General features: G+C 40.2%; 1 protein-coding gene across 1 annotated transcript in view; it reads right to left on the minus strand.

Annotated features, from left to right (window-relative positions):
- The window catches only part of LOC149180075 (cell wall integrity/stress response component), a 90,907-nt gene that overhangs the window by 29,346 nt on the left and 37,868 nt on the right, over positions 1-23,693 (minus strand). The window contains exon 2 of the mRNA XM_089415886.1: positions 11,587-11,705. Within this exon, the coding sequence (XP_089272012.1) occupies positions 11,587-11,705 (119 nt within the window). The remainder of the gene's footprint in view (positions 1-11,586; positions 11,706-23,693) is intronic.

A 23,693-nucleotide genomic window follows, 5' to 3' on the forward strand; every position in this document is an offset into this window, starting at 1 on the left:
CAACAACAAGTCCTCCAACTCTTAAAGGATAACCTCGTGTTGGCACAAAATAGAATGAAACAACAGGCAGATCAACATCGCAGTGAAAGAAGTTTTGATGTAGGTGATTGGGTATTCCTACGGCTACAACCATATAAGCAAATGTCCCTAAAGCAAGCTAAGAAGGATAATAAATTATCACCAAAGTATTATGGTCCGTACAAGGTGTTGCAAAAGATTGGTACTATGGCATACAAATTGGAGCTTCCTGCAGCTTCTCGATTGCACCCAGTTTTCCATGTTTCATGTTTAAAGAAGGTTATAGGTGACAAGCTCCCAATTCAAACAATATTGCCAGAACTTGACGAGGAAGGAAAAATTATATTGGAACCGGAAGCAATCACAGAAACAAGAACTCGACAGCTACGAAATCGATCAATTTCAGAGTATCTTATCAAGTGGAAGAACTTATCCGCTGAAGATTCCACATGGGAGGATGAGAATTTTATGCAGAAGTATCCAGAACTGCTCAAGCGTTGAGGACAACACTTTTTTGAAGGAGAGGGGCATGTTGGGTCCCTATAATACTAGTGATTACCCCATTACTATTGTAGTTATACCCCCTATTTATATTGTTGTGCCCCTATTACCCCCATATTGTTATTTCTGTGCCCCATAGAATCCCTCTATTGTTATTTTTGTGGCTTTATATTATTATTGTTAGGTCGGCTGGATTATATTGTGACTCCTTAGACTCCTATATATAGAAAAGAGGTTTTGTCATTTGTATCATCCAAGAATTGTTTATTTATGTAATGTAAAGGAGGTTGCCCCCTCGAAGAGGCTGAATTCTAAGGCGTGAATCTCTCTTTTCTATCTTTTTGTGAGCTGGTTTCATAACATATGATGTGGTTGACTACAATTAAGGAACTCTGATTGGAAGCTCCTGGGAATGAAATATGTGAAGAAAGGAAGGAAGAGATCATGGAATATGCAACAATCGTAAAGGTAGTCAACATCCGAAAGACCAAGAATATTTGACTATGATATCTCCTAGAAAAATATGAAGACTCTAATGGAAGTTTGGAAAAGATGGAGATCCTTGATAATGCATATCTTTAGGAGATGTGTCAACACGTATGCAGGATGTTGATACCTACAGGAAGATGTCATGATGAAAGACCATCACAAAGGTAGTTGTGATTTAAGTGTTCACCTCTCATTTTTGAACAAGTATCTGGATGGGCTTATGTAGCACTGCCAAAGGAAGAAATGTGGATGTCTTCCCCTTGGATCATGTAGAAGGATGTAAGATCCTTCCGGAAAAAAATAATCTAAAGAAGGCAGCATGACATGAAGCAAGGCCAGATGTAGACTGATGGATCGCTTTCTGGTGAAAGGAATAATGACATGACTGACTCATGGATGAAAGTGATGGATGGTCTGTGCCCTATGAAGAAGTCCCACAAGATGAAGACTCCATATCAAGGAATTCATAACATCGAAGGAAGGAGTTCTTCAAGCAAATGGTTGTCCCATCATCTCGACCTGAGGAGCTGTTGTTGGTCCCTAATTAAGAGGGAGCCTAGAAACAAGTCTCTTACTTGGAGGAAACTTGGAAATTCCTAAGCCAAGAGGGAGCTTAGGTACATTCCTTCCGTAGGAATGAGTACATTCATTTAGTGGAATAGATATGTCCTCCCTAATTGAGAGGGAGAGATAGAAACCTCATTCTGGCCTTCATTTGGGAAGACAGAATGGAGGATTGGGTAATCATTTGGAATCCGATACTCTTTGAGGATGAGATAGGGCATCCAAGATAAGAGTAGTCGTGGAGGACCGATATTCTTTCAGGACTGGGAATCCAAGTTAAGAATAGTCCTTATGGAACACACCCTGAGAACCCGGGTGGGGTATGTTCTGGGAGAGACAATGATGACGTTGATTTGGAGTAGCATCGGATGTGCTCTAGCCATGAGAATTGGTGGAGAGGCCAAAGCACGTGAGATCCCCAAGACCCAGAAATGGTTTGGGGAAATTCTACCCGCTGAAGGAGATATTAAAATAATTAATATTTTTAATGGGTTCCTAAGTTTAAACTTAGGAAATAAAAATATTAATGGGTATTAATATAAAACTGGGTTAGAAGGTTCTAAATGACATGGATCAAGCCAAATCTAACCTTAGACGTTGATTAGAGATGTAATATTGACCGTTGAAGACTGAACAAAAAAAGTGTAAGAGGAGGCTTGAGAGTCAGTTGGAGATACACCAGAGTGATCAGTCAATTCGATTTTCTAGAGCAGGGTTTGCTAAGAGAAATCAAACCAGTGATCAGAGTTGCACCGAGGAGCAGTGAGTACGAGGCAGCAAGGCAGAGTTAGTGTCGGAAGACTAGTGCAGAGGCCAGATGGGCCTGCGTGACCCACACAGTGGCTGCAGAAGTGACGAAGAGGGCCAAAGAAGTTGCACAGAGCCTCAAAGGGCTGACACAGAGGGTTTCAAGTTGACGCAGAGGCCAAGAGGGTTGACATAGTGCTTCAGATTGTGCTGGAGAGGGTTTCGTGGAGCAAACTTTCCGAATATCTGCTTCTGAAGAGAGGTACTACTATCAGAGTGTTTATCTTTGTTGGGTGAGCCAATTTGGCACCCAGTGTACTCAAGAAAAAACTGCTTAATAATAAAACCCTCATAACTGTTGCACCGGTTTTCCCAAGTTGGGTTTTTCCAGGGACGATTGTCCAAAAATAACGGTATCCCTTGTGCGTTTGTCTATTTATTTCAGTTGTTGATCTAGAGATGGTTGAGACTGTATTGTGTTTATTTCAGTGTTTATATGGTTAAATAACTTGTTAGTAATTAAACAAGTAGGCGAAATAAACCAAAGAATACAGATAAAATTTCTAACGGGTAATACTTAGAAATTCCAACATGGTATCAAAGCATTGCAGATCACAGGAGAGCTGAAGGCACCAACTGAATCCGAAAATATGCAACAGAAACAACTGCCCCAAGTGACAAAAGTTGTTCCTAGCAGAAAGCAGCAGAGAAGGGTTGATGCAAAGGGCCTGCGTCATCAATTCGAGCCAGAGAAAGGGCCAGCACAGAAGCAATGAGAGGCAGAAGAGGCTCATGAAGAGCCACGTCATCCTGCTCAGCCAAGTAGGAGTGACGCAGTTGGCTAGTGGAGAAATTCAGCCTGTGTCGGGATTGCACAGAGCCTAGAGGCTCAATTCTTCAGTTGCTGGGGCATAGGAAGTTGTGGGCAGATTGCAGAGAGTGAAGCTCGTGGGGTGTTGTTGTTGTCAAGGCAGAACAGTACCTAACGGGACAGAACCAAGGTAGAGGGAGTCGCTACCGAGGCGGATTTCTAGCCAAGAAATCTAGATCAGTGTTGTAGGAGCTTAGGAGATCAGAGAGGTGTGATTCGACTATTGGCAAGAGGATTTACAGGAGGGAAATCGAGACTCAAGAGGGAGTCTAGTAAGAGAACTTCCAGAAGGGAAGTACAGACTCAGAGGGATTCTAAGAGAGAACTTCCAGGAGGGAAGTAGAGACTTGGAGGAGTCGAAAAGAAGAGCAGAGATGGCCATGAATGCACTGAGGGATCAAGACAGGGTGGACGGGGCATCCAACTCTATCATCTGGAAGGCCAGAATACTATCCGTTCTAGATAGACATCGCATCAATGCCTTCGCCTTGAGAACCGTGGCTATTCCAGTTGACCCAACTGATAACGAAAGGTATGAGGATGCAATGGCAAAGGCGAAATGCATAATCCTTAATGGGGTTAAGGATCATGTGGTCCAGCATATTTCCGAGAAGGATACAGTGAAGGAAATGTGGGACACCTTGACGAAGTTGTATCAAGGCACTTCCGTGCAGAGGAAGATGCTACTAGAGAATCAGTTGTGGTCGTACCAAATGCAGAAGGGGGAGCAGATAGATAACTTCCTCAGCAGACTGCAGAAGATCCGGGACCAACTGACTTCCATAAGGGCCATGCCGAATCAGGAATTAATGGTGAGGACCACCCTAAACGCAGTGTCCGAGGAGTGGGAGACATTCATCCAAAGTATTTTGGGCAAAGTGATTCTTCCAAGATGGGAAGAACTATGGGCAGCTCTTCGCCAAGAAGAGAACAGATGGCTGACCAAGGCGGGAAGCAGCAGCAAAGGAGCCTAGGTCAAGAAATAGGAGGAAGAGGATGCAGCTCTAGCATCTGCGAGGCAGCAGGGGAAGAGGAAGAAAAAGGACCTCTCCAAGATAAAGTGCTTCAGTTGTGGGGAGCTGGGCCATTATGCAACCCAATGTCCTAGGAAGAAGAATAAGGGAGAGGCATCTGACTCCAAGGCAGTGCCAGCAAAGGCAAAGAAGGAAGTAGAGGATGATGACGATTGTGCCATGAGCGCTCATGTACCTCTAGGGAAGAGTTGGGGAGACATCGAGTTGTAGTCAAGAGGACTACAGGTGATGAGGGGCAGGATCCTTGAGGTACCCAAACTCTTGGATCATATCCAACTACGGGAGCCCCGAAGTGACAGTAGCAGGATGGTGGATGTCAATAGAAGCGGATGCGGATGGAGCGGCAGAGAGTGCTACAGTGTAGTAGTCCCAAGCAGCGCAGTGGGGATTGTAGCAGTGCGAGAGGCACAGAGGACGTTGCAGCAGTTTAGGAAGGCACAGAGGGGTTTGCAGCGGTGCGAGAGGCACATATATGTTGCAGCGGTGCGAGAGATAGCAGAGGGAGCTTCAGCATCAGGAGGCTTTCTACCCTGACAAGGATGTTAGTGGTTGGGTAGATCAGTTACCATCGTCTCAATAACTAAGTTGCAGTGCAACAGTAGCAGCGGTAGTGCTATAGGCAGCACGATGCAGCATGAGGAGAGAGGGTTGCAATGCAGATGCAGTGTTGGGAGGAAGGACTAGCAACAGCACGGATGCAGAGGAGTTGTCATTCAGATGCAGCAGTGGCAGTGGTAGAGTCATGGGTAGCAGTACAGGATACAACAGTGCAGAGGATGTTGCGCAGCAAGGCCAAACATTAGCACAGGTACCGGTGTCAGATGATCAGGGTGATGCTCAGTGGTGGAGTATTACTAGAGCACATTCCTCGCTAAGAGGCAATGTTGATTTGGGGTACCATCGGATGTGCTCTAGCCATGAAAATTGGTGGATAGGCTAAAGCACAAGGGACCTCCAAGACCTAGAAATCGTTTGGGGAAATTCTACCCAGTGAAGGAGATATTAAAATAATTAATATTTTTAATGGATTCCTAACTCTAAACTTAGGAAAATAAAAATATTAATGGGTATTAATATAAAACTGGGTTAGAAGGTTCTAAATGACATGGATCAAGCCAAATCTAATCTTAGTCGTTGATTAGAGATGTAATATTGACTGTTGAAGACTCAACAGAAAAAGTATAAGAGGAGGCTTGAGGGTCAATTGGAGATGCACTAGAGTGATCAGTGAGTTCGATTTTCTAGAGCGGGGTTTGCTAAGAGAAATCGAACCAGTGATCAGAGTTGCAACGAGGCGCAATGAGTATGAGGCAGAGAGGTAGAGATAGCGCCAGAAGACCAGCACAGAGGCAGAGATAGTGTCGTAAGACCAGCACAGAGGCAGACGCAGAGTCAGACGCAGAGCTAGAGGTAGCCATGCAGAGGCCAGCAGTGACTGCGCAGAGGCCAAAAGGGCCTGCGTGACCCACACAGAGGCTGCATAAGTGACGCAGAGGGCTAGAGAGGCTACGCAGAGCCTCAGAGGGCTGACATAGAGGCCAAGAGGGTTGACGCAGTACTTTAGATTGTGCTGGAAAGGGTTTCGTGGAGCAGACTTTCCGAATATCTGCTTCCGAAGAGAGGTACTACTACCAGATTGTTTATCTTTGTCGGGTGAGCTAGTTTGGCACCCAGTGTACTCAAGAAAAAACTGCTTAATAATAAAACCCCCAAAACTGTTGCACCGGTTTTCCCAAGTTGGGTTTTTCTGGGGATGATTGTCCAAAAATAACAGTGTCCCTTGTGTGTTTGTCTATTTCTTTCAGTTGTTGATCTGTAGATGGTTGAGACTGTATTGTGTTTATTTTAGTGTTTATATGGTTAAATAACTTGTTAGTAATTACACAAGTAGGCAAAATAAACCAGAGAATACAAATAAAATTTCTAACGAGTAATACTTAGAAATTTCAACAGATGAGACTGTCATTGGTCTCACCAACACTGAGCTCAAATCCTGTGGAGAGATAGAGTTGTTAGTCAAAGCCATGCTATGTGACAATGTTGGTTGATATGATGCTATACAAATGGATTACCAATCTGATTCTTCTTATGAGAAATTATTCAGATTGAGAGTGACCATGTACCATTGTGAATACCTCCCTAGTTAAGAGGGGAGTGTTGAAAAGTGTAACTAGGTTCGGTCTTCATAATGACATGTAATTGTGATTTTATGTAAGAGATGTAAAGAAGAAAAAAAAAATTATTGTAATGCTTGCATCATGGGTTTCATGAGAAAGAGATTTTATTTTTAGTTAAGGCCAGTGTTGCAGGAGTCGTCCCCCCCCAAGGATCCAAAGGCAGATCCGTGTCCCGTACGGATCCGCCACCGATCCTTTGGCGGAACCGCAGATCGGAAAATCAGATCCGCGGATCATCTTTTTTTGGCGGTTCCTGCAAAAATGGATTCGTGGGGCCCCGATCCGTGGCTCCTACTGCCCGATCCGCGGTTCCTATTTCCCGATCTGCGGATCCAGAAAGGATCAGATGCGGATCTGTGGAGGTTCGGGCATGTATCCACCGCGGATCGCAAGCGGATCCGAGAGAAGGTGGACAGTTCCGCGGGGCTTTTTTTGTTTTTGGAAATTTTGAACTGTTCTGTGAGGAACTACACTTTCCGAATACTCCCAAGGCGCTCCCTGTTAAATTCTTAACGTAAAAGTGACATTCTCCTTTATCTTTTATTTCCATCCTTTTACTTAAATTTTTATCATTACCATGAAATGACTTAGGATGTTTGACAGTGGTTCCAACCTCATCGGACTTCATATGGAAAATAGAATTTCATATCCCATTCAAAATTCAGCAGACTTAGCAGTTTTCAGGATCAATGGGATTGTGGCGTTTCATTGGATTATATCATGTATGAGGGCATGTGATTGGCATTTAATCAAGAGCAACAAGCCCTATATGTACCCCCCTAGTGTTGGTGTTATTGATTGTTGAACTCCTTTGTCATGGCCTTAGCAATTATGTACCCTTCACTCAAGTCAAAATCATTGATCAGGCATGTTAAGCTTTCTCTACCATATTATAAGGCTTGGATTAAGCCGTTCGATCAAAATTAGGCAATGTTGACTAAAATTTCTATAGAATTGAAGTAGAGGCAAAGGCTAGACAAGAGAAGAGGAATCTAGATTGTAGATGGTTGATGCTGGAATGATTAATCAATGATGTACAATGGATGCCATATCTATCTTGATTTATGTAAAAATATGCATGTTTTCATGTCTTCTACAACTAATTTGGTATTTTGGATGTTTTTTTTAATATAAATGCAAAAAATAATAATAATAATAATAATAAAAATAATAAAATATATATATATAGATAGATAGATAGATAGATAGTAGACGCTTCGCTTCCTAGATTTTTGGAAAATGACACTTCCGCGTCCCAACTTCCAAAAAATGTCCCCGTTTCGTCCCCGCTTCGTGCAACATTGGTTAAGGCTCCCATTGAGAGCCCTTAGGATTGGCATTTAATCAAGAGCAACAAGTCCTATATGTACCCCCCCCAGTGTTGGTGTTATTGATTGTTGAACTCCTTTGTCATGGCCTTAGCAATTATGTACCCTTCACTCAAGTCAAAATCATTTATCAGGCATGTTAAGCTTTCTCTACCATATTATAAGGCTTGGATTAAGCCATTTGATCAAAATTAGGCAATCTTGACTAAAATCCCTATAGAATTGAAGTAGAGGCAACAACTAGACAAGAGAAGAGGAATCTAGATTGTAGATGGTTGATGCTGGAATGATTAATCAATGATGTACAATGGATGCCATATCTATCTTAATTTATGTAAAAAAATTAAAATATATATATATATAGTAGACGCTTCCGAGATGCTTCGCTTCCTAGATTTTTGGAAAATTATGCTTCCGCATCCCCGCTTCCAAAAAACGTCCCCGTTTCGTCCCCGCTTTGTGCAACATTGGTTAAGGCTCCCATTGAGAGCCCTTAGGGATATTGTCATTTAGTCATAAAAGTCTAAAAGAGTCATTGTCATGTACTGAAGGCATGTTACACATTGTAAGGAGTCATACTTGTCTTTGTAAGTAACCGTCCAAGACCTTTTCACTAGCCTCACTCAAGTCGGTCTATAATGGAAGGATTATTCTAGAAAGGTGAAGTCGGCCTACTCCAGAGATCATGTTGCCCTAAAGGACATGGACAAACAAGTATATATAGCAGTGCTCGGACTCATTTGGAAGCAATCAATTTGGTGAAGTGTGATAGTCATACTAAGAAGGAGCCTCTAGATCAACGAAGGAGGAAGAGAAGATAGTGAAGGAGAGGATCATCATTGGAGGACTGTTTTTGGGCCAGATTACCCTCACACGTGCGAGAAATTGCAGGTCCGAAGTTGGCAAGGATAGACCGAAATTTTTACAATCATACAAGGGTAATCAAGTTTGGGAAAGGACTTTGCTCAAGGAAGCCAGTAAGGAAGTGAAAGGAGTCTCCCTCTTGAGGAGACTATTCAAGGAGCGAAAATCATCTAGGGTTTTTGTTGTAGGGTTGCAAACCTACAAGAAGAGGCCAAGAATCTGAAGGAAGCCGAGAAGAGGAAGAGGAAGAGCAGCGTTGAAGAGGAGGCTAGTGACTTGGTCTTGGGAGGACTCTAATGTCAAGGGTCTTTGCCATGGTCTTGGTATTTGTCAATTGAAGTTTCTATAAGAAGAATTTCGTTTGGAATTTTCCTCTCAAAGAGTGAGAGGTTTTGGCCCTAGCTGACAAGCCTATATACTGTGTCTCTTGTCTCTTTATTGTTCATGATTTGGTAATTGTTTTCATGAAAAGAACACAATAATAACTCAAGAAAAGAAGATCATAATCAAGAAGCAAAACAACTATCACAAGCAATTATCATAAGTAGAGAAATCACCTAACTATTGATGCCCTAGATTTCTCAACACCTTGACCTACTAACCTCTCCAAGACCAAGTCACGAGACCTTTTGAACAACTTCTTCTCTTTCAAGTCTACGCTTGTCAAACTTTCTTCTTGAATTTTTGTTCTCAGCTTCTCTGAAATTCGGCTTCTTTACACAGATCTGCAATCTTCGCCTTGCTTGAAACCACTGCAATTTCGCACGTGTGAGCTGATTGGAGGAGTTTGGTGAGGCTTTTGTCCTTCGCTTGACTTGGAGACTTTTTCTTGTGATCTCAACTAGCAAATATGCCCTTCACCTAGATAAGATCTTGGATTTCTTGAGGTCTGCAATACCTAACTACAGAAACCCTAGCTGCAGTCACACGTGTGAGGAAGATGACCCAAAATAGTGCCAAAAATACTTCAATCTCCTTCTCTTTTTCTTCGCTGGATGAGAGGCTTCTTTCTTCATTTTGCTCGCACTTCTTTCTTATTTTCGGATGCTTGATGGATGATCTCTCAAGTGAGGCCGTGTCCTCCTTTATATAGTGATCTGCCCATGTAGATAAGCCAACTTGTCCTCATGCCTAGGCCAACATCTCCTTCTAGAACGATCTATATCTTCTTCTTTGGAAGGCCGGCTTGATTGAGTGCTTGTGAGAAGGCCTTGGAGGGTCTTTTGACTCTTATAATGACTCAAATAAATATGTAACGTGCCCAAGAAGGGTATCTCATACATGACAAAGACTCAATTGACTTTAATGACCAATCCTAAGAGATCACAATGGGAGCTTGATCTATAAAAATAAAATTCCTTGAGCATGAAAACCATGTCTCAAGCATAACAAAAATAATTTTGTTTTTCTTCTTTACATTAATTACATGAAATCATGATTACAAATGTCATTATGAAGACCGAACCTAGTTACATATTTCAGCACTACAATTTATGGTTCTACCGTTTGAGCTTCTATTTTATGACATATGTGTATTGAATATTTATACTTTAATTTCTTGTGTGTTTGATAATCATTGATGTAGTAACCAGTCATGTCATAATTTTGTAAATATGTTCCAGTTTCTAAAATTTTGGATCTTTATGTCTATATTTCATTTTTGTATTTTCAAATTGTAATCTTTAAATATATATGGTCTGTTTAACATATATATTATCATGTGTGTGTGTCCCCCATGTCCTGTTTCTAGGGTCGATATATCCCATGTCATATACTCATATCCCTGTGTCCTCCATGCCCTGTGTCCTCGTATGTGACTCAGGTTCTTGCCTAAACCAAAACTAGTAATTTTTTCAATTTCATGTAGATCCTCTTCCCCATAATGCATTTATCTACCTTTTCTATGGGAGGAGGACAGTGTCTTGGCATCACAGGAGCCTACACTGTCAAACAAAGACACATAATGCTTGATGATTATAATGTACATAGGCAATCGCAGCCATTGTCGTGTAACTTGGAAAGATAAAGTTGCCAAAACTCATCCATAAGGGTGAAAATTATGCTGGTGAACAAACAAGTTTATAAGAAAATTTAGAAAAAATTGGGGCCTTGATGCTAAAGCACATATTTTATGCTGTAAAATCTTGTGAACTTTCTTTGACCAACGTTTACAAGTGCAGCATCAAGGTTTGCTGCATAGTTGCTTGTTCTGCTGGCATATTATATTTCCGTTAAACCTTTCTAGATGAAGCATTAGATTAGCATCACGTGTTTCCAGATATCAAAATGCAGCACTTTAAATGAATTATTTACCGTGATCCTCTGGCATCATACAAGATGCATCATGTCAATGATAAAAAAGACATGCTCCAGTAGCTAGTATAGTAGCAGAAAACAGGATGACTCAAAGCTATTAAGGAAAGAATGACCACAAGTGCCAAGGAAAGATCCCACCTTTCAATCGTATGCTTGATGTATCTAAAATAGCCAACCTACTCCTATGGCACCTGTGTTGGAACACCCACCTACGTAATTTACAATAGGCTCAAATTGCATGTCCTATATGTTAAACTATATTGAGTACCACTTAACCTACATGTTCTAAATAATTAAGTCACACATGCCAGAAAACCATAATTGAAAAGGACTTCCAGATGATAAAAACTCATCCCTTGCACAAGATCATGCAAGAAACAAGGACAACATCCAATCTGACCTGTTAAATCCACAGGCACTTCTCATTTTGTGGGAAAAACACACACTTCCAATAACACAAATAAAGCATGATATTTCCGGATTCAGTGCCTTCAAGAAAAGACATCTAGTTCTTAGCCATTATTCGACTTCCCTTTGACTATATCTCCTTCTCACTTGTAATTTTACATAAACACATACGTACATATCACAGAACACAGCTTACATAAATGACTCGTTGAAAAACAGTGATACATAGATCCTAACATGGTCTCTTAAAACCTGGCAAAGTTTACAACCTGTCTTGTACCCTCTGTAAGGTATGGGTTGCTATCAGTAATGGGCAAAAGTACATGCTTAAACTGTGTTAAGTATGCTGCAGCTGTACCATCCCCAGATGCTTGCACCTCTGCTCTTGCTGCAAACAAGGTCAACAAATAGAGAAACTTGAGATTTCAGACTCAAGATTTTATTTAACGTTTAAAATGAGAGTTGTTTGTTCTAATTAAGAATCAAATAACTAACATGGACTAGGAAAAATTTCAATGTTAGTGCAGAATCTCACTAAAGACTAATCCAATTAACTGGAAGAAGCACAATAAGCTTAAGCTTGCTTCATTGTAATTGTACAAATGTTCAATGAGTATTATTCACAGGAAAATTATAAAGCTAAATGTCTAGTCACGGAAACAAACTCTTCAAGAGGAATTGGGCACCAAATAATTAATTAGCAAGAAACAAGGACATCTTGAGGAAGCACTGATGTTCCTATAGTTTATCATATAACTGGCAACTGCTGTTTTCTAAACATGCCTTACTTTAATATCTGCATCTCTCTTCACAGATATTTAAAACTGGTTAGATTCAAATGTAACAATGCATGGGATTTTAGAAAATTACAAGCCCCAGTCACAATAATCTGACATTCAGTACCAGTCTACCAGAGTCTACAGAGATGACTTGCTCCTCATATATGACAGGAGGTATTGCTGTCAGTTCTACTTTCTGCAGGTAATGTTACACTTTTCAAGTTTTCAGGCATGATCCCGCATGGCAAAGCTGAACAGAAGCAACCTTCTTCTTCTCAGTAGTCTTTTGGCCAAAAATTTCTAGATTTGTGTCAAAAGGCAGGCAGATTTCAATAAATAAAATCAGGCACAGTTCAAGACAGAAAAATAGTGGTAGATTAATAGTAGATTCACAGATACAAAAGATGAAAATTCATTTATTGTTTGTGGATTTGAAGAAATCATTTGCAATAGTCCGAAACTTTGGTAGAGGATAAAATGCTCTGCTCACAAGGCCCTCAAAGGAAGCGATTTATAGGTTGAAGGGAAACATCACAACTGCAAAGGAGACAAAGGAGGGAATGCCAGAGACATCTGCTGGCAAAATTGATTTTGAAAGAAGGTTTTCTACCATCCTTGACTTTGCTTGAACTGCACATCAGAGGGCACTCCAGACACATCTGCTGGCAATGTTGCTTTTGTAACATGGGATTTCTACCATCATCAGAGACATCTGCTGGCAAAATTGATTTTGAAAGAAGGTTTTCTACCATCCTTGACTTTGCTTGAACTGCACATCAGAGGGCACTCCAGGCACATCTGCTGGCAATGTTGCTTTTGTAACATGGCTTTCTACCATCATCAACTTTGCTTGAACCAGACATTGAAGTAAGGACTGTGTATAAAGTCGTGATATTCCAATTGCAGATTCCGCTATCAACTATTACTTTACAGATGAGTTACATAAATTTTCAAATCAGTGTTTAGTTTCAATGTGCCAATTCAATTTCCATTCTCGTTTTCCTAAAATTGTAGGACGACAACCAGTGTCACATGGTTCGAGTTCGAGTTCAGGTTCGGCAATGATTAGGTTCGGTTTGAGTTCAAATTTTTTTATGAGGTTCGCCACTAGGTTCGTATATATATATATATATATATATATAAACTTAAAATGAATTATAGGATTAAATAGTAAGAAATCAACATCGGTAAACACCAAAAATGCTATCACAGACATGGAAACAGAAAGGATAAATTACAAGTTTGAGTTGTGACATGAGTTATGAGTTTTGATCTATGGACTTGGTCAATGGCTATGAGGTTCGATGAGGTTCGCTGAACCTCGAAATTTTTTCAAGGTTCGCCGAACCTCGAAATTTTTTGAAGGTTCACCAAACCTCAAAAAAATTTTAAGGTTCGCCAAAATTCAAACCTTAAGGTTAAAGTTCGATGAACCTTGTGACATAGACGACAACATAGATCATTTCGATAGTACAACTTTGAATTTCTGCAACTTGGGCTTTGTCACTGAGAATTTTTGGCAGCCTGATTAAAAACAATTCCAGACAGAAGCTTTTTTGTATATTTATTTTCTCAACCCCGGAGGTATGTTGATTTCAACATAGTTTCTTCACACATTTAACAGCAATGTTGACAAGATTGAGAATTTATGTTAAGAGATCGGGACTTTCACTACTCTGTTTACAAATGAGAAAGCTCTCAACAATCTGCTTTAACCAATCCAAAAGTACTTGCAGGCATACTTCGTAGTTCTAAACTTTCTTTATCAAACCAAAAAAATGGCAATTAATGTCAACAAAAACTACACAGTGATACCACCATTAATTATGATGCACTCTAGAATCTCTGTTCATTATAAGATGTTTCTTCTAGACCCCTAACGATGAGCGGAGCATCCACTCAAAACATTGGGAAATCCAAGTATTAACACAGTAGTATTTATTGCCCCCCAAGTTGTTCCCACATCTCATGGACACAATGCCAGGGCACAATGTGTAGGAAGGCCTCTTATGCCACTTTCGACAATTCATGGAATTGTTGGAAATTGGTTGTCATTGACGTCAACCCAAGCAGCAGCTAGAAGAAGCCCCACATTTGATGAGGAAAATGAATGGGAAGATCAATGAAATTGCAAGCAAGACCATCATAGGATGATAGTACTCGTCATGCCATTTCTAACAATAGGTGGCACACCTCATAACTCCTCACATTTGAGGAGATATGCCTCATAAAAGTTGGAGCCCCACATGTGTCGTTATGGTGCCCAAATGAGATGCTAAGGCAGCCCTTTGAATTGGCAAATTTATGAAATTAATTCAAAGATGTATCTTATGTCTTGAAGGTTGGAAAAGGGTCTCCATCTCACCCCTCAAATGAATATTTGTTGTATTGAAAAAAAAATTAAATGGAGATCAAGTCGGCCATGAAATTATTGTGCTTGAATAGGGTTGGCTCCAGGGCTAGTCGGCCCCTCTTCTAGACCTCTCCTGCTAGTATAAATGAGAGAGCACGGCTCCATTCAAAGGCATCAATCAAGCTTAACGTTTTTTTATCATTCTCTCTGGTATTTTTATGGCTGGTGAAGTCACGCTGATCTCTGAGTTAGGCCGAGTTTTTCTGAGGTGGTCTGAGCTTACTGTTTTATCAATTTGTGATGAATATACGCTGAAGTTTGAGGAAATTTTCTGAGGCAGGTTTGAAGGTCTGTCTGAGGCCTGTCTTTCAGCCTTTCTGAGGCTCAGATTGATGACTAATTGCACTGGTTCTGAGGTCTGTTTTCACACTACTCTGAAGGCCAATCCAAGGCAGTTTCTGAGACCTTTCTCTGTGGCATATTTCGGACAAATTCTGAGGCTTTCTGTGGAACATTCTCGCCCCAGTTCAGAAGCTATTTGTGGGAAATTTTCGCACCAGTCCTAGGGCTTGTCTCGGCCCTTTTTCTGTGACAATCACTAAGCCCTAATTTGGCCCCACTGCGGTAAGTCTAAGGCTGTTTTCAAGGATAAATCTGAAGCATTTTGAGACCCAATCTAGGGCTAGTTAATCAATGAATTTAAGTCTATCCAGGTCAAGTAAAGAAAGCTCATTTTGGCCAGCAAGGAAGTCTGATCAAGGCCACAAATTTGAGCTACAATATCCCTGTGAAGGTCAAGGTTTTGTTAGGGCCTGCTTAAGGCTGAATTCAAGGTCTGTTAAGGGCTTGATCTAAGAAGACATTTCAGCTGATTTTGAAGTGTTTCCAGATATGACTCAGTGCCATTCTAGTCCAGAGAAAAGGGGTGCATTAATACCACAGAACCACAGTTATTGAGGGTTGTCTTAGGCAAATTTATTACTGAAGAAAGGTGACAAGTTCTGCTGGTGCTTACATAAAAGGCAGATTGAAGGGCTACATCAGAGGTGTAATCTTGAAAGGGCTGATAAGGGGCATCTCCAAAGGCAGAACTCTTGGCAAAATCAGAAGCAACCAGTGGCATTTAGAGGAAGCCTTTGTGTGGGTGGAATCAAATCCTCCCTCGAAAGTGTTGCAATCAGAGGTATGATATGTAAATTTGTTGTATTGTACCTTGCTATGAATTAAAATCTATACTTGATAAGGGTTTATACAAGAGTCATTAATTTATAAGGGCAGATCTATAGCAGCTTTCAAGAAGCAGACTTGAAGTGTGATACCTTGATAGTTTGACAAAGTTTGTTAACATTTCATCATTGCATATCTGGGCATATATCAGCAGAGACAACAGTAAGGGTTCAATAGAATATCACTGTAAGTGGATCATTTTCCCTGGTATGGGAGCCCACATTTTTTTCTATCTTTTACTACAAGGGTGGCAGGGTGATGCTAGGGCAAGTTGTAGTTTGCAAGGTGTTGGAGCATCCTTCCAGTTGGAGCTAGTAAAATCAAGGTGTTGCGCATCCTTTCAGTTGGAGCTGATAAAACCAGGGAGTTGGAGCCTCCTAGTCATTGCTGCTTGGAAGTTGGAGCTTCCTGTTGATATAATTTTCAAGACATATATTAAAAGTGTTAAGTGGTTTTTCTCCCGAAAGGGTTTCCACCTAAAAATTTCTTGTGTACTCTTCATGTGATGTGATGTGTTGCCAATTATCTTATCTGATTTGTGGAAACAATATTTAATGCTCTGAAAGTAATTAAAATTAAGTGAAACACTGATTCACCGCCCTTCTCAGTGTTTCCAACAGGGATCTCCCGGGTCAGCTGGGTTGGGGTGCTACTCTCAATGAGTCAGAGATCCTCTCGGAATGCACAGGCTACATTTCAAAAACATGGCATCGTTGTAGTCTCAAAAAATCTGGAAAGAGCTTTGAGTAATAATTCTAAGAGTGACCAAGAAGCCAACATCATGGCGATTCGGTAGACTTTAGACATAAGAATGCTGTTCTGAACCACGTGCAACACAATTAATCTTGCAACACAAAAATCGAAGGGAAAATGGATTTGCAAATAAGGGTGGGCTGTTTATAAACTCTTTCCTATGGCTGCAAACTCCAGAAGACACATTACATTTAAAATAGATCCAACAAATTTGAATGAATACTCATGAAGCAAATAGACACAATGAAGGCAAGAGAAAAGGCTGGGACTTTAATTAGAGCAGCAAAGTTGATTGTTGATTTACATGAGGATTCTACCATTAACGAACTGGAAATAGTTAAAGGCAACCAAGGGTTAAGTTGACTTAACTTTGTCCTGAGTCTCTCCACATATCTGTTACATCAAAGTTCACAGGAAGAAAGGAAATGGTCTTGGGGGTGTGGGGGTTTGATTCACCTCTGCCTCCACTATTCCTTAAAAATGATGGTAGAATACTATGGGGGAGCGTTTCACCATTGATTCTATAACATTCTTCATTAAAATGTCATTTAGAATGGCACATATTGGGTTTTAAGAGGGAACCAGCTCTTTTTGCTAAGTCAATATGGCATTTAGGTTCATATATAGATTACAATCTGCCACTTGGGCATGTAGGGAGGATGGGAATGGAGAAAAAGAAAAAGAGGAGAAGAATAGTTCTAGTTTCTACAGGAAGAGTGATGCTGCAGGCAAATTTTCAATTTATAATAGCCTCTTTGCTTTCAATATTCCCTCCTTTGCTGTTGATTTGAACTTCTGATCCCTTACAATCAGAAGTATTTATCCATCTGCTAGGGCATATACATGAGCCCCAAAATTAGGTTAGAATACTTTTGTCCTCCACCAACGAGAATGGTTGCTTTGTGCTTTTATTAGATTCGGTTAGAAAACAAGCTTCTATTCAACTTAAATTAGCCTTCTGGCAAAATCATGGCCAAATTTGGCATTGATTTGAATTTTGATGTCTTAAGTCTTGCTGTTGAATTCTATTGTATGGATGTAGCAACTCCTTTGGAGTGGGCAGGAAAGGAACCCTCGACCTACTTTTTGTTGATTTTCCGAGTGCAATAGATACAAGCACAATATTTTTGAACCACTGGTAGTTACGTCAAATTATATATATCTTCTTTCAATAATTCCAGCATATCATTAAGCAATTACACTTCATAAATTCAACCATAAACCATAAAGACAATAGAGATCACAATGCACAAAAGGAGAACACAAGATTTACCCTGGGAAACCCCACTTAGTTTAAAACTCAGCAACCCTTTTCTTAAAGAAATTCTTCAGTTCAACAAGACATACATCTAATGCGGCTAGTCAACTATGCTTATGGTCAAACCTAGTCTCCAGCCCTCAAGTCAAGCCTCCCAATCAGCCCAACAACTCCCTCTTATCAGATTTGCCCTAGGCCAAATTCTGGCCTCCAAAATATGCCCAGAAAACATGGCATCCCAGAATTTCGGCCTGCCTAGAAAACTGCTCCCCAGAATTTCGGCTTGCCCAGAAAAGTCACGCATGTAAGTTCTTGAAGAGAGAAATGCAAGCTAGAGAGAGAGAGAGAGAGAGATCTTCGTCCCTTTTCTTCATTTTGTCCTTCGCTTGGATGTCCAGAAACTGTCTTGTTGTGTGATGATCGAATGGTTATCTTGTGAAGGAGGTCAAATCCCTTTATATAGTGATCTACCTATCCAGAATGGGTGTGTCTCTTCACTGGGCCAACTTGACTTGAGGGAAGGCCGACGTGACTATCTTAGAGCCAAAAATTCAAATTTTAAATTTAAAAAATTTCTCTTCTAAATCCAACATGAAGAACATGTCTTACAAATTCTTTATACATTACAAGGGTTAAAATATGATTATGAAGACTGACCATAGCTACAAAATTCAACACTCCCTCTTAGCTAGGGAGGTATTCATAATGACTAGGCAAATGTGGAATTTCCTTGAAAATTTACAACTGCTCTAATGAACAATCTGAAAACTAGTTTCTTTTCATTAAGACACAATTTCTCTAATTTGTAGTGGAATAGAACAAAACTAAAAACACATTCACACAATACAATAACACAAAAAAATTCTAGGGAACCCAACAAAGAAAACCCTCTGCTTGTTCGAGAATTTTATTTATAGAAATGTGAGCAATAGATCTCTTACAATACAATCATGTTTCAATATAAAACAATCTTGTTCTCCCTGCTTGTCCTAAGCTTGAAACACTTTGCAAGAACCTTGATCTTGCTTCCATATTTCCTTGCACACTTCTGGAGACCCTATTTCCTAGCTCATTCCTCCTAAATCCTTGCGCATAGAGAGCTCCTATTATTTAGGAATTTCTTCCTAAATCCTAGTGCAAACCCAAGGAAATTACCTTCTACCAATTTGTGCACAAGCTTCTCCTTAGCATGCTCTTCCTCTCAAAAGCTTCTTCACACAAACTCGTGCACTTTATTGTCTCTCACAACCTTGTGCTCACACAAAATAATGATCCAATTTCGTGCATTCATCCTCCTTATAGATTCGATCCATGCTAAATTAGGCTAGTTCAAATTTAGGACTCAAGCTCTAATAGCGAGTTAATTGAGAGTGTTACTCACTCTCTTTCCAATCATCATAGGAGTTGTTAACTTGTGCTCTCTCCAATCAACACTGGAGATCTACTTTGCTCTTCCTTCAATCAAGACTGAAGACCCAACTTATTCTAACTGAACTCGAATTTTAGGTTTTAACCCTATACAACAATTACTTGCAAACGAATTCTTAAAATAGAAAATATACAATGGCGAGAACACAAAACAAATACAAAAATATTTCCCCCTGGATCCCAAAACTGGGACTACCAGATTGATTTTTCATTATGTTCCTTTCAATGTTACAATACATATATATACAAGTTGAAGCATTCATAAACCCCAATCCATTAACCCTGGATTAGAACATAACTGTAATTCCCTTGACTAGATCTACAAAATACCATGGACAGAAAACCATCATGCCCAAAACCATGTGCAAAACCCATGCCCACCATCTTTGGGTCCGCCACCCATCCTTGGGTCCACATCTATATAGGAAAAAAAAAATCTTAGGGCGCTACCCTAGACCCCATGCAAGGGGACTACCGCCCCATTGTAAACCCCCTGACAGGGGGGCTGCCACAGAGGTTGACACAGAAAGCATTACAATTGCCAAGGGGCCAATTTCGAGAGTTGAAATCAGTCGTGGGGTGAGGAAAACTCCTCAGAATAATTTTGCAAGTGATTCTCTCAGATTGGATTGTTAGTTTGACATCCATATTATTGTACTCAGATTTGCTGCTGAACAATAAGAATAAAACCCTCATCTGTTGCACCGGTTTTCCCAAGTTGGGTTTTTCCGGGGACAATTGTCCAAAAATAACTGTCAAATTTCTTGTTTGTGCTAGAATTTATCAGTTTCCAGTATTTTGTTTTTCCGCAGTATTTTTATGGTGAAATCGTAGTTGTGACTCTATTCATTGTTTGTCGTAGCAAATAAACTGCATAATTAAATTTACAGTTAGGAGAATAATTTCCAATTGCTGCAATAGATGAACTTTTCACACCACCCAGCTCATCTCGTACCTGAGTGAACTTTGAGAAATATGTGACAATGGGCTCATCCTTGCTCATCTAGATACTCCTTAGCTTCTCCTTAAAAGCAAGCTTCTTGTTATCACTAGTACTTTGATATAGATCTAAAATAGTTTTGAACATCTCAAAAGTTGTCTTCTTCTCATGGATATGAGGAACTATATGATCTCTAACACTCCTTACCTTCTCCTTAAGAGAAAGCTTCATGTTATCACTGGTACTTTGATATAGATCTAAAATAGTTTTGAACATCTTAAAAGTTGTCTTCTTCTCATGGATATGCGGAACTATATGATGTCCGACCCCTTCTAGAATTATCCTCCTTGCCTCGATATCATTCTTAGTATGTTGGGTCAACTGTTGGGGATCTTGTGGTGGTGGTATAACCTGTGTCACAAATTCTCCCTTGCCATTATCCTCCCTTTCCTTGGAACGAAGTTCGATGCTCCCTCTAGCTGCAAAACATTTAGAAACTAAATAAGAAAAGGACTCATGATTCCATAATTAAAATAAAAAATGTCAGCAAGTTCAAAATTCAAATACATGTCATAAATGATAAATGATTGTCTCATAACAATCTTGTGTCTCATCACTCATGGACAACTACGCCTACAATAAGCCCTCGCGGAGCTAGTGCTAACATCAGAGGGTTGAAGCAACTGTGAGGCAGGTGTATTTGGAGTCTCCATTTGAGATGGAAAACTAGAGAGATCCTTAGTCTCTTCATCAAGCCAACTCAAATCAGGGGCCTCCTCCTCCACAACCCAATCAGACTCTAAATCAATAGTATCCAATAAAATTGGATCTGTTATCTTTGGTTGCACTTGTTTTTTCAGCATTCGAAGGTTGTAGTAGATGAAAACCAACTTCTCCAACCTCTCATGCTCCAACATGTTTCTCTTTTCGTTGTGGATGTGCTCAAACACTGACCAATTGCACTCACAAGAAGAAGCACTATCGGGTTGACTCAGAACTCTGATGGCGAATTCTTGTAATTATGGTGCCTCAGTGCCACAATCTATCCACCAATGAGCTGTAAAAAAATAACAACAAAGATTATTAGTTTGCAATGCCAAACATATAAAAGAGAACTAGCAAAATTACAAGCTAAGTTCTAACAATTTGCACTTACAAGGCATTTTCTTGTCCTTGAGACGTTGGCTTGAGCTGAATCCAAACATGCCAGATGCTTCCTTGTACATATCTCGTTGTAAGTTGATTTTGTCCTGAATATCTACATCCGGGAACATCTTCTCAATGCATATCATGACACCTCTCATCACCTCGGGATCTCTTTGAATGCTAGACCCCTCATTCTAGAATAAGCTCGGATTTAGATATGCTCCTGTTGCATGCAATAGTGAATGTAGTTGCATGTCCCTCCTGGAATTAATAATTTGCCATATAGGGATATATTTAGATTCATTTCCCTTATAAAAGTCTTGATGGCCTCTTTGGTCCTGTCCATGCCCTCGTAAATATATCCCATTGCAGGTTTCTCTCCATCCATCAATCTCAAGACTTTCACAAGGTGCTCAGTGAAGCTAACAATATTAGTCACTTTGTCCCACAAACTATCAGCAAAGACAAATGTTTTCACAGAGATTGCTTCCGGTTTTGTGCTATCTTTCCAAAATACCCATTGTTGGCTACAAAACATTCTTCTCAAAGCTTGGTACTCATGCAAAAGGCTTTGGAGGGAAAGAAATTTTGTAGCAAACCGTGTGACAGCTAGGCGACTAAGCTCACCCTGCGTGAATTCCCTCATAAGGTTCAACACCCAAGCATGATTATAAATATACTTGGTAATATGCTTGCATTCTTACACAATGTCTTGCACCCACTCCAACTTCCCTGTCCTCTAGCATCAAGTCTATGCAATGGGCAGTGCATGGAGTCCAAAAAATGGTGGGATATTTGGCACAAAGCAACCTTCCAGCTACCACATAATTTGCTGCATTGTCCGTGATTACTTGGACAACATTTACAACCCCAACTTCCTACACGACATTAGCCAACAATGAAAAAATCGAATGTGCATTTTTTACATTTGCAGATGCATCAATGGATTTTAGGAACATGGTTCCTTTAGGGCAAGCTACAACAAAATTTATTATTGTTCTACCCCTTTGATCTGTCCACCCATCAGACATAAGTGTACAACCTGTAATTTTCCATAAGCTTTTAATGTTCTCCAAATGTTCCTTGACACACTCAAGCTCCTCATCTAGCTCTTTCCCCCTAAGTGCATTATAAGTTGGGGCTTTGTATCCACGGCTAGCACATGCAATGGCATCCATCATGGGCTAATAAAAATAAGACATTGCATAGTTGAATGAAAGATTGTTATGGTACCAAAACCTCCTCACTGCCATATCTGCCTCCTTCCTCTTCTTATCATTGAAATTGTCCAAGGTTAGTTGAGATCCTGGAGTTGTACAAGCACTGAAGAAAGAAGAGGTTATACTCTTGTTTGGCATAGCAGTTGAAGAGGAGTTACCAATACCTGGACTTTGATACTGTGTTTCACTCTGAGGTGAAGATCTACCTATCCCAATAATCTCATCCTTCATTCTTTTCCTTTTAGAACTTGCTTCTTTAATGGCTTCCAAAGCAGCTACCATTTCAGTAGTGACTTCATTAGGCAACTTTGACAACCACCCACACCATGCCCAGGGATTCTGGCTAGGTGGTATTTCAGCCTGTTTATGCCTGCATACATTGTGGCATTGCAATAATTGCACTTCATATTGTGGTCATTACCAGGAATGAGTCGCTGACCATGTGCCCATGGCGAATCACGAGACTGTCTGAAACCCTTTGGTGGCATGGTAACAAAATCTAGAAGAAACAAAGGAAATTTAAAAAAAAAATCTATTTTAAATTTTTTTTTGGTTTTGAATTTTTTTTTAATTTGCAATTTTTTTTGGTTGTGTGGCTAAGTTTCTCACCCACGAGCATTCCCAATCAAAAAAAATTGCAAACATAAAAAAAAAAAAAACAAAACAAAAATAAATACATGGAAAACATTCTAACTAGGTTCATGAAGCCTACCTGAAGCTTAGTCTGATCCGGTGAAGCCTCCTTTAGCCTCCTCCAACAGCTCCTTCACGCTCCTTTAGCTTCACTCTCACTCACAAAAATTAGCCAAACACTCAAATGACAAGTGAATGAGAAATAGAAGGGAGAGAGTTGCTTATAAAAAAAAATTCCCTCCAATTTCCCTTTTCCTCCACCTCATCTCCAAAAAAGAAAAAGAAAAATTAAAAAAAAAATCGAATTTTTGGACAGTTTAAACGTTTTGCTGCCCGAAGGGTCTTATAGGGGTCCGATAGGGGTCTTGTATTAAACCCGCGGGTCTTATAAGGGTAAGAGGGTCTAGTACTAAACCCGAGGGGTAAGGGTAAAGACCGAGGGTTTGATGAGGTTTACCCGTCCGCCCTTATGACCCGTTCTTACTCGTGGGTTTTACAGGGGTGGTGCTTCACTGCTCTAAACAATGATTTACTCTCAATCTTTGGTATGCCATCCTGCTTCCCCAAAAAGCTCTACAACACCTGACCACTAACATCCTAGTAGTCCTTCACAAGAGACTGTACTTAGGGCACAATAGG

This window comes from Pinus tabuliformis, chromosome 3_2 (assembly GCF_031772625.1).
Source record: "Pinus tabuliformis cultivar Carrire ecotype Pingquan chromosome 3_2, CPIR1, whole genome shotgun sequence".
Lineage (NCBI taxonomy): Eukaryota > Viridiplantae > Streptophyta > Pinopsida > Pinales > Pinaceae > Pinus > Pinus tabuliformis.